Source organism: Eptesicus fuscus, chromosome 20 (assembly GCF_027574615.1).
Source record: "Eptesicus fuscus isolate TK198812 chromosome 20, DD_ASM_mEF_20220401, whole genome shotgun sequence".
Taxonomy (NCBI): Eukaryota; Metazoa; Chordata; class Mammalia; order Chiroptera; family Vespertilionidae; genus Eptesicus; species Eptesicus fuscus.
In genome coordinates, this window is record NC_072492.1 from 30,396,358 (window position 1) to 30,408,851 (window position 12,494).

General features: G+C 37.0%; 1 protein-coding gene across 1 annotated transcript in view; it reads right to left on the reverse strand.

Moving 5' to 3' along the window:
- Nucleotides 1-12,494, reverse strand: part of VMP1 (vacuole membrane protein 1) — a 107,287-nt gene that overhangs the window by 85,190 nt on the left and 9,603 nt on the right. The window contains exons 2-5 of the mRNA XM_054709040.1: nucleotides 4,440-4,541; nucleotides 3,862-3,997; nucleotides 2,070-2,160; nucleotides 865-975 (exon numbers count right to left, since the gene is read on the reverse strand). Of these exons, the coding sequence (XP_054565015.1) occupies nucleotides 865-975; nucleotides 2,070-2,160; nucleotides 3,862-3,997; nucleotides 4,440-4,515 (414 nt within the window). The 5' untranslated portion in view covers nucleotides 4,516-4,541. The remainder of the gene's footprint in view (nucleotides 1-864; nucleotides 976-2,069; nucleotides 2,161-3,861; nucleotides 3,998-4,439; nucleotides 4,542-12,494) is intronic.

Consider the following 12,494-nt stretch of genomic DNA (forward strand, 5'->3'; position numbering starts at 1 on the left):
CTGTTTTCAAATGTGGAATTGCTGTGAATGTATCCAAGGACAAGAATAGAGTGAAACAAGAGAGGCATCCAGGGTACAAAATTTAATGAGGCACTCACTCATCAACCCACACTTAGACATGCCCTGAAAGTGCCTATTAAATTCTGTGCCCTAGATGTCTTGCACGTCACCCTCTGGTCCTGGCTCTGCTATTATTCCAGTTTATTTGTCAATGTTCAAAGGAAAACCCATTTTTTATCTCTCTAATTTCAACTAAGTAAAAAAAAATATTTTTTAGGAGGGACTCATGTTATACTCAGGTTTAAAAGGATTTTAGAAAGCATTTAGTAATACATATGTAATGCTTCATCAACTACATTCAATAAGAATGTCAAAATATCGATTCAGGTGTGTACATAGTATTTGAGGGTGTAAGAGAAGACATTGTTTCTCACTGGCTGATTAACAGAGGAAGTAAACTGTGCAAATTAATCCTAAACCTTACATGGAATTTTGTGCATTTAAATAACTTCAATTCTTAAAACGATAATTGCATAACTAAAAGAACCATTATTCCAAAATCTGGAAAGCAAAAAACATTTCCTGGCTAAATTAATTTAAGGAAACAGTAGCATTTGCATAAGGACACCAAAGAGAGGTTTCCCCCCTTCTCTTTTTTATTCCCCCTTCTATTTTTAAACCCTCAATCCAAAAGGAAAAACAAAACATAATTCTAAATAAAACTCAAAGCACTGATTTGAGGATTAGAATGTTTATAAGATACAAAGATAATTAAGTTAAAACCTTGGAATTTTAATATCTGAAGTAAAAATACCAATAAAAATATAATCTCTTCTAATCTTGCTTATTAAAAGTTATTCTTACCAGATAAAGCAGAAAGGTGTGCAGTCCTGTTCCAAGCCCAACAGAAGACAAAATTCCTAAGCCTATCCAGTAGGCATACAAAAGAAACTGCTTCTCTATACGCTGCACATACTGAAAAACAAAAGGGTCAAGGTGAAAAACCAAAACCAGAATTTGTAAACAGAAATGTGGTATTTATCAACTACAATCAAAATAAGATAAACCAACTAAATAGGTTTCCAACTGAAAGAAACTATTAATTCCCTTTGAAGGAATTAATTTAATATATGATAGAGACGACAAAAAAAAATCCATCTTATTGGAATAAAACTCGTTTCTAGACCCTTCAAATCCTACTATTGCAGTAATATTTAAAGAAAAAATGCTAGTTACGAATAAGATAACTATAAGAATAAAAATTTTCAAGATATTTAGAAGTTACAAAAACTTTAAGAAAGCATGACAATATACAGTGGTAAGAGTGGGGCAGTTATTTACATAACATTCGTGAATAGAATTCTATATTCATATTTACCCAAGTAAAAAAATGAGAATAAAATATTTTTTGTATATTTAAGATCAAGATGCTTTTCAAACAGGAGCAAAATGAAGTCCCCTGGGATATGGATGGATTTGTTGGAAGAATGCCAAAATATAATCTAGATTCTCACACTAGCAAATAAATGCATCAAGCTAGTTCCCTGCAAATTCTAATAGCACACAGATTTCTGTAAAATATTTTTTAATGTATTTAAAATTATAAAAACTATTCTGAGATTAGAGGTAAACTGCTTTAAAATATGAAATATCGTTTTAGAACATATCCTATTCCAATACATTGATGTTTTGTTTTTTAACAAAAGTTATTAACAAAATATCCTACTTTTCCTTAGTCATATTGTACTTTACTACAGGCAAATGAAGTTCCATATTTATATAAAACCTAAACTTCAACCTAGGATGAATATATCTGTTTGGGTAGATCACAGGAATGTGTTAAACGAGATGATATATACCAAATGTAAATGCTGAGCAGCCATGAACTGTCACAAGAGTATTTTAGATATGTGGCCTTAAAAGTACATTAAGAAACCAATTATGAGATAAAAACAAACAAATAAACCTAATGTTAAGGGTAGAAATTCTATGAAACCCACAACAATCCCACTATGAAACTGGGATTAGCAAAGGTTCAAGAAGAGAAGCAGAGTTGCTGAACCTCTTACCTGTTGATGTGCTCCTTCCACATAATACGTAGCTATAAGCACAGCAAGCAGCAGTAAACAAGACACCACAATGTTTTGACGATGCCATAATCTTAAAAACATATTTAAAAAAATAAAATATTTCAGTTTCATTTTCAAGTTTCAGCATTCTCAAAATAACTTATTGTAGAAGCACTTAGATTATTTAGCTCACCTACAGAATCAATTCTTTCTGTGATAAGCTCTTTTAAACACTATGGTCTCTTGGGGTACAGAAGGAGGTCAAGGGAAGATTCATGGATACAGAACTCAATTTCTTTCCCTTATCCAAATACTGGTCTTGTTTACACCAGACTTCTAATCGGGAGAAGCATCCTATATAATAAAAGGCTAACTAACATGCAAATAGACTGAAAGGCAGAACAACCAAACAACTGGTCGCTATGACATGCACTGACCACCAGGGGGCGCGTGCGGAACATGGTGGGAGTTGGCAGTAGTCGGCAGAGTACGGAACATGGCGGGCGTTGGCCACAGCAGGATGGTGGAGCAGGTAAGCGAGGGCGCCAGACCAAGGCAGGGCGCTGGTTGCTGTCATAGGGGCAAGCCTCTGGTGGTTACTGAAAATTCTTTGCTTCGATGTGCCATGGTCCTGCCCAGCACTTGCACCTGCTGCTGGTGCCCAGCGCCGGCCCCAATCGCTCGGCAACATCAGCGGGTGTGAGCTGTGGCTGCCAGCCCTGATCGCCCCTCCGGGCTTCTCCACCTCCCCCTGCTCCTGAGGGGCGATCGGGGCAGCAGCCACCGCTTGCATCTGCTTACGGTGCAGAGCGATTGGGGCCAGTGCCAGCAGCGGGTGCGAGCAGGGCCAGTGTTGTCAGCGTGTGGGAGTGGTGGTGGTGGGAGCGGGTTTGCCGGCAGTCAGGGGACCGGCAGTCAGGGGACCGGGGCCCTTGGCGGGAGGGGCCGGGCGGGGGTGTGGAGGATGGGCCGAGACCTGCCCCTGTGACCACCACAACCTTGTGGCCCACAGTTCCTTACAAGGTGCACTGAGCCCCTAGTTATAATATAAAGGAAAGAGTATTAAACTTCAAGTCAGAAGACTTGGATCAGAGTCCCAAGTCCCTTAAATATTGCACTTTGAGTAACACACTTAACCAATCTAATTCTGTTTCTCATTTTAAAAATAATAATAATCATATACTTGTTTTACCTTCTTTATGGAGTTGCTTTAAGGTTCAAATGAACTAAAAAACGTTATAAAATGTTTTATAAATTGTAAGTACAATAAAAATGTAGGATAATATTACAGATAATAACTTGGAAAGGCAAGCCAAAAAATGATAAGGCATGTAAAAGTTCAACTTGCTCTTTATGATCTGAAATAGGGCTTAGACACACTAAATTTATAGATAGAATACATTTCCTTTCTCATTGGCTCAAACTATCAGTAACAGTGCCACGTATCCTGAACCTTGCCCTACTACAGAGTAAGTGTATCCAATGTACACAGGCCTTTCTTCTGAAGGTAAAGCCAGAAGAAGAAAAAAAATCTCCTTTTCAGGATTCTGCTTTGCATAAAACATTCAACATGAGACAGTGGTCAACTGTAAATAATCCAGTGAGCAAATAGTAGTATGTTCACTTAACCTATTTTTCTTCAAACTATAGAAAGGAAAATAAACACGTTCCCATAACATTCTAAATTTAATTAATTCCCTTGTTACAGCAGGTGGCAAGGAGTAGGAGATTGCTGAAGATTTCTAAAATTACTAAGTAAGGTTTATGTAAAAGGTAATGGAAGACTCTTTACTTTGAGGTCCAGTCCTTCAAAATTACTAGGATTTCCAGAGAAAAATACTGCAAGGTAATGAGTGGCTGTCTCCACAGGACAATATTCTGCCTTTCTTCCCGCTCCCTCTTCTTCTTTTCATTCACTGAAGAGGGGTCTGAAAAACATGAGTGCAGAAATTAAACAAAATGCTCGCTTTTTCCCATCACTTTCAAAATTCATCCCACATTTGAAGGACTGCATATAAACCTCAAAAAAAAAACACACAACAACAATGTGGTTCACATTGTGACAATGGGCTGGGTGCTTTTGCTCTATGCAATTATTGTCAGGATACAAGTTTCTCTTTTGTACTGGAATACAAAATTATCCCAGTTCTATGAAGGGCAATTTAGCATCACTTTATAGGCCTTGACCCATAATTACTATGAAGAGTAAAAAATATATAATTAATCTTGTATAAGATATATAAGAACCTTGCATTATTATATAGAATATCATTTTATTAACAAGGTAATAGATTTATTTCTATTTTATTCTAATGAAAATAATATTACTTAAACCTGTAGATATTCTCCTTCCAAACCACCATACTTTACCTGTGAAGTTTCCATTATATTGTTCCTTGTTCATTGCTACACGTCTCTGGTCACAATTTTTTCCATTCTCTGCCATTTCATAGATCAATAACTCTTGAGGAGCTAATAAAGCAAAATAAAATCCAGTGATACATGACATAATTTTGCTTTATTCCTCTGACTAAATAAAACTGAATACAGAAGCCTGGGAGTAACACCACACATGCTATCTGAACAAGGTGCTTACTGTTTTTGTACTTGGGGTAAAGTTAAATGAGATCATACCGGTGGGGCCCTAATCCAATAGTACTGGTTAATTTATAAGACCATCATCCTGATATACCAAGGTTGTGGGTTCCATCCCCAGTCAGAGAACATACAAGAATCAATCAATGAATGCATAAATAAGTAGAACACAGATTGGTATTTCTTTCTCTCTCTCAAAAAAAAAAAATCAATAAAAAAATATAAAGAGGTGAAAAGACACCAGATACCTCTCTCTCTGCATGCACACAGAGGAAAGGCCATGTGAGTACACAAGAAAACAGCTGTCTACAAGCCAGAAAGGGAGGCCTCATCAGAAACCAACCCTGTCAGTACCTCAATTTTGGACCTCCAAACTCCAGAGCTCTGGGAAAATAAATTTCTGTTGTTTAATTCAACTAGTCGATGGTATTCTGTTATGGTAGCCCTACCAGACTAACACAATGCTGATTAGTACAAACAAGGGGAACCAGATCACAGGAGAGTCCTATTTTTCTTGGTAATATTAATAAATTGGTATTCTGGTTTGTGAATTTGGTTAGAATAATTCCATCCTCTGGAATACATTGAGATATATGCTTATTACTTCATATTTATAAGCTAAAAAGCTAAGAATAAGACACTGAAATGTGGGATCTATACCTAGATCTGCTGGACTACACTTAACTGTGTAAGCCAGACTATCTTTTATCCAGGAAGCACCCTAAGTACTTTACTACATGTGTCTTCAAACGGCAACAGTGACTACAGGTTATGTTCATCTTACCCATTATCATTTCCATCATCACAAAAGAACCAATTTTATAGGGAAACAGGAAAACTTGGTTCCACAAAGCTGCCAATATGTCTTGCTCGATTTGAGGCCATAGCAGGGCAAGCAATCTTTGGACTAGGTACTTCATCTGTATTCCACATACCAGGACCGAATGCATTCTACCCTATTCTAATTCCGTTCTCCTTCTCAACTGAAAGTAGTTTTATTTCTTGGAGCTAAAAAGAATCCTATCACCATCACGTACATACTAGCTGCATGACTTGGGGAAGTAGTTTAAGCCTTTGCATTTGACTTCATTTATAAAATGTTCATGTCATTCTTAAATGGTGTGTGTGTGGGGGTGTGTTTTGATTTGGGGGACTCTGAGTAATTCAGTTATCTACTTCTAGAGAAATTTTATATAATTGTCCTGCACAGTGAATGGCACATACCAGGCACTTAATGTGAGTTTATCCACATTCTTTTAATGAATGTCACAATTTTCCATATTTCCACACCGTACATGAGCCACACATAACTGGTTTCCACAGAAGCATCCACAGAATCAGAAAAATCTTAGTTTGTTATGTTGGATAACAAAAATGAATTATTTAGCATCAATTCAAACAATTTGAAAAGTACTAAAAGGACAATTTGTTAAAAAATTATTATGGGGTAAAAGGTCTCTAGCCTATCTATGTAGCTAGGATAAGATGAAGCAATCATTTTCAAGGAGAGCCACTTTTCACAGCTGAATGCAATAGCATTCACTTTGGAAATCTGAAAAAACAATTATCAGTCAGACTCCTGTATGTGGGAATAAATCCAAAGTATTCCTAGCCTGTTTAAAGGACTGAAATACCCTCAAACAGGAATCTAGCATATCTTCCTGATATCAATGGAGTTTACTTTGCACTGACAGTGTTATAATATTAATTTTAATGGCTTGTCCTGAGATTAAGTTGTTGAAATAAACTCTATAGGTCTGTGGATGGGATGAGAAGACAGAAATAGGCAAGAAGCATAACTCAAACATTAAATATCGTTTTCATTGTGAAGATATATCTAGATAAAAGAAATGCTTTAAAAGGCTGTAACTTGCAGATTTTAAACACAGCTGAAGCATTCAAAAGAAAAGGTTAATATTAAAATATGCATGGGGGGTTTGTTTGTTTCTGGAAGAAATCCTTAGAAAATAGTGCTAAAATCAGCTCACAAAGGTTCTTTGTAGGCTGTATGTCCAGTGCTAAGACTATAATACTCCATTCATTTTAAACATTAGCAACATTTGTAATGCAAAAACAATGTGAAACTAAATTACTGAGTTCCTCAAAGCAACACAAAAACCATTTAAAAGTAAAATGAAAACAGCAACTCCCCCAGTAAAATAAGAATTACTGGAGAATTTAACAAGACGAAAAGGAAAAGCAAATAAGATGAGTGAAACTCCCGATTCTGATTTTCTGGGTCAGTGTTCTAAAATAAAATGAACATACTTCCTCTTAAGAAAATAATCTATCCAAATGACTCTATTTTCTCACAAGCTCATTAAGGTAGCTTTCTCAATAAAACACACTGTTTTTCATAAAAGGCAGCCAACTTGAATATTATACCTTTCTTGCTTTCCGAAGTGTGTATCCTTAACTGGCTTATTTAGTACATTCAGTCACAGACTACTCCAAAATAAGCTGTAGATTTCCTTAAAACTATTAAGATTAAGAAATTGCAATTTATTCTTGGAAACTTAACAAATAATCTAGGTGAAGAGTAATATATCTTGACTAGTGAGGCTTTGATAGAGCATGCCACCTGTGCAGGGATATAAAGCCAAAGATAATTCAATCACCCTGCACAACATCAGAGTGACTATCAGATCATCTGACTCTGAGAGCCAGATCGTATCTAGCACATGGTTGTTACAGTTTAAGAATGTGTTCTTGGGAAAATTCATTATTTGAAGGAGAATATATGAAAACAATTCTCTGAATCTTTTTGAACTTTCAGATGTCTTGGAGAATTCGACAAATTAAAACTCCAAGTTAGGATATAATTTAAAAGCATTCAAAGTCTAAATAAATCGTATACATTTCTGGCCTAGACTGTTGCTCAACTTAATTGTGAAGTGAAGTTGAAAGGGCTAAACCACTTTCTCGCCGTAGCCTAGGACTAAACCACTTTTTCGGGGATGAAAGGGCTGTACCACTTTCTCCCGCCATAACTCCGGGCTGTACCACTTTCTCCCGCCACAGCCTAGGGCTGTACCACTTTCTCCCGCCACAGCCTAGGGCTGTACCACTTTCTCCCGCCATAACTCCGGGCTGTACCACTTTCTCCCGCCATAGCCTAGGGCTATACCACTTTAGACCACACCCCACACCTGCGTAAACAAACCCCAGCCCTTACCCAGCCAATTAGAGTAGGCTAACTTAGTAACTTGAGTAGCATTCCCATCCTCCCTGAGCCCTCGTCTATAAAATTGCTGTGAAACAAAGAATCGGGGCTCATAGCCCCCACTCTGTATTCAGAGTATGCTGTGAGACCTAGCATGCTGGACTTAATAAACCCTTTGTTTTTTACATGAGAGGCGTCTTTTTGGGTGCTTTGTGAATGCGGCCGGCTTCTCGGGCGTAACAAAGTGTAAAATACATTAAACTCATCACAGTCTTCTACTTGTTGAAAACGGCCACTGCTCCAGATCTAATTTTTAACTAGATAAAATTTTAAGTAAAACCCCAAATTTTTAGAAGATACAACCTGGAAGACATTTTAGAGATTCCATTTTTGAGAGTCCGATAGATTTAGGGGAAGGTTTTTTCACCTCTCACCTTCAATATGTAAAATATCATTTTGTGTTCCTTTGTGTAAAAACATATTTTATTTTCATGGGGGGAAAAATAACTTGTAAAAGTACCGCTTGAAAAATCCCATTTCTCATTTTCTCTCAGTATACTTCTAAATGTTCATTCAGTTATTCATAACCAATGCAAGCTAAGCAAAAACACTGTCACTAAAGAAATGGGAGAGGAGTAAGAGTAAGGTCAAGAATTAGAATTTGACATAAAATAGCCAATTTACCAGGTGTACAGGTTAATAATTCGGATTTTTTTCAATAGATGGAGTTACACATATGTTGATATATATGCGATTTGATATGTATGCTATTTTGTTGTATTGACAGCAAGCTTCAAAACTTCATATGTCAAATTTTCTGAAGGTGTTAACATCATAGATATTTTTATGCTTAAAAATGTCGAATTTCGTGCCCAAAACAGAGCATTTGCGGAAAGTTTTAATTCATTACTTTATTTTGAAGAAAAGTGCTGCTGCAAGTTATCCTATACTTCGGGAACTTAGTGAACATGCTCCATCTCAAGATACTTGTGAACGCTGGTTTAAATGCTTTAAAAGTGATGATTTCGATGGGAAAGACAAAGAACGTCCAGGTCAACCAAAAAAGTTTGAAGACCAACAATTACAAACATTATTGGATGAAGGTGCGTGTCAAACTCAAAAACAACTTGCAGGAAGATTAAACGTTGCTCAGCAGACAATTTCCAATTGTTTACAAGCAATGGGAAAGATTTTAAAGGAAGAAAAATGGGTGCCACATCAACTGAACGAAAGACAAATGGAAAACCGAAAAGTAATCAGTAAAATGTTGCTTCAATGGCACGAAAGAAAGTCTTTTTTGCATGGAATTGTGACTGGCGATGAAAAGTGGGTTTATTTTGAGAATTGCAAACGCACAAAATCATGGGTTGATCCAGGTCAACCATCAACATCGGCTGCAAGGCCAAATCGCTTCAGAAAGAAGACAATGCTCTGCGTTTGGTGGGATCAGGAAGGTGTGGTGTATTATGAGCTTCTAAAACCAGGTGAAACCGTTAATACTGATTACTACCGACAACAAATAATCAATTTGAACCACGCTTTGATCGTTAAATGACCAGAATGTGCCAGAAGACACGGCAAAGTAATTTTACTTCAAGATAACGCACCATCACACACTTCAAAACCAGTTAAAGACACGTTAAAAGATCTTGCCTGGGAAGTATTAACCCACCCGCTGTATTCACCAGACCTTGCTCCTTCAGATTACCCCTTGTTCCGATCGATGGCACACGCACTTTCTGAGCAGCACTTCAAAACGTACAAAGAAGTGGAAAATTGGGTCTCTGAATGGTTTGCCTCAAAACAAGAAAAGTTCTATTGGGACGGTATCCCCAAATTACCTGAAAGATGAGGGAAATGTGTAGCTAGCGATAGACATTACTTTGAATAAAACACTCTTGATGTTTCTCTTGAAATTATCATGTTTTCTTTGATTACAAATCCGCATTATTAACCAGTACATCTAGTAGAATTAATAGTAAGCAATAAATGAGGAGTTTACTACCAAATCTAAAGCTAGAGAAATATAATTCTAAAGAATATTCTATAAGAAGAAAGCAGTGGTCCCCCCAAATTGGCTGAGATATAAGAAATGTAAAAAAGAAAAAAAAAAAAAAACCAGAAAAAAAAGAAAAGGTAAATATGAAAAAAAATAAAAACAAATACTGTATAAAATAAAAAGAGTATCTAGTTTGTACTAATATTTTTTTAGAAAAGTGAAATTAGGACAATAGTATACAAATCAGGAAGAGAAAGATTACAGTTAAAGTTTTCTAAAGTTGGGGAGCATCAAAAGAATACTTGACAAAAACAAGTCCAAATAGACCATATATGCCAATAATCAAAACAAACATAAACAGATTAAATTTGTCACTTTAAAAATATCCCAGCCCGGCCAGTGTTGCTCAAAGGTTGAGTGTCTACCTATGAACCAGGAAATCACAGTTCAATTCCTAGTCAGGGCACATGCCTGGGTTGTGGGCTCTATTCCCACAACCCAGGTGATGTGCAGAAGGCAGCTGATCAATGATTCGCTCTCATCATTGATGTTTCTATCTCTCTCCCTCTCCCACCCTCTCTGAAATAAATAAAAACATATTTAAAAATAAATAAATAAAGACTGCAAGTTGTATTTTTTAATCCTCACCGGAGGATATGTTTTTATTGATTTTTATTTATCTATTTAAAAATAAGTAGATAAATAAAAAGATGGCAAGTTGTATTTTTTAATCCTCACCTGAAGATATACGTATGTATGTATGTATGTATTTATTTTATCCATTATATTTTGCTGTATAACAACTTAGCTCCAAAATTTTGTGGTTTAAAGGAATCATGTAATATTTCTCATATTCTGTGAATTAGGATGAGCAGTTTGGTCTGGGCTAGCTTGGCTTTGCAGCTAGACAGGTTTCAGCTGGGATGCCTTGTCTTTGCTCCACATGGTCCCCTCTGCTTCATTAGATTAACCTGGGCTTTTTTCACAAGGGCTGAAAGTTCCAAAGAGCAGTCAGAGAAGACAGGTCCCAACGTGCAAGTGTTTTTCAAGTCTGTGCTATATAGCTGACTTTAGCTGAAGCTAATCTACCATCTACATAAGAACTCTGGGCTATGTCTCTGGGAACCAGAAACCCTTGGTTATCTGTCTCTTAACCAACTCTGACGCCAGCGCCTCTTGGCACCTGGTGGTTCCCCTTCCTTGAGCTTAAACACATTCCTTTTCCTGCAGGTAGACTCACTACTTTTAGCTAGAAAACACAGAGTCTGGGAGGTGGAAGGCACGGAGGATATCCATGTCATTTTGCTGCCACCCAAGACGCCATTGGTATGTAGGTTCTTTCAATAAACTCTTAATGTAATGATGGAGTTATCAGCCTCTTTCTCTGGTCTTTCTGGCGGAGAAATTTTATGTAGCAAAGCAAGCCTTGGCCAAAGCAAGCCTCATAGCCAAATACAGAGTCGAGGGGTTGAATAACAGACTAGAAGTAAAATCATCTTGCAAAGGGGTAAGCATACAGTGAGAAGAATTTGATGATTTTGCAATCTAACACTCAATTTTACAATCCATCACTGCATTCTTTACATGCACTCCTTGGCAAAAGTTAGGAAGAATAACAATAGCAACGTGTGAAAAACAACTTGTAGAGCTGAATATTGGCATACTCTCGCTAGCAATTTTATACCTAGGTATATAGCCAATAGAACCTCTTGCATATGTGAAATATCACATGTACAATGATATTTTTAGCAACACTGTCTTAAAAGCAAAAGTTATAAATAATTCAAATGTCCATTGCAAGGAAAACTGATAAATTGGGCTAATGTTACATAACGAAATATTATACAGCAGTGAAAATAAATTTTCCATTTACTCATTTATCAAATATATACTGTGTGCCAGGCAATAGTTTAAGATACCAGAAACAGCAGTGAACAGAAAAAAGTAAAACATATCAGATAGCGATAAGTGCTATAGTGAAAAATTAAAAAGTTTGATATGTGTTCAAATGTATGTGTGTGTGTGTGTACAATTTTTAACAAGGTGGATAAAGAAGCTTTCTCTGAGAATTTGACATTAGAGAATAGCCATAAAAAATATGGGGAAGATCACTGTAGGGAAAGAGAAAAAGCAGCACAAAGACTTTGAGGTAGGAGCCTACTGGTAAGTTTCACTTACCAATAGGTATGAAAGTTACTGATAAGTTAAAATATTTAAATTTCTAAAAATTAGTTTTGTAGCCCGCTGGTGTGGCTAAGTGATTGAGCATCGACCTAAGAACCAAGGAGGTCACAGTTCAATTCCTGGTGGGGACACATGCCTGGGACCTGCAGGAGGCAGCTGATTAATTATTCTCTCTCATCATTGAAGTTTCTATCTCTCACTCCCTCACCCTTCCTCTCTGAAATCAATAAAAAACGTATTTTTAAAAATTGGTAGAGCAGATAGAGATCCTAGTGATATCTATTGATTATCCTGTTTAACAAGAGTAATATGCAAATTGACCATCACTCCAACACACAAGATGGCTGCCCCCATGTGGTCAAAGATGGCTGCCCCCATGTGGACACAAGGTGGCCGCCACAAGATGGCCAGCAGGGGAGGGCAGTTGGGAGGGACCAGGTCTGCAAGGGAGGGCAGTTGGGGGCGATCAGGCCTGCAGGGGAGG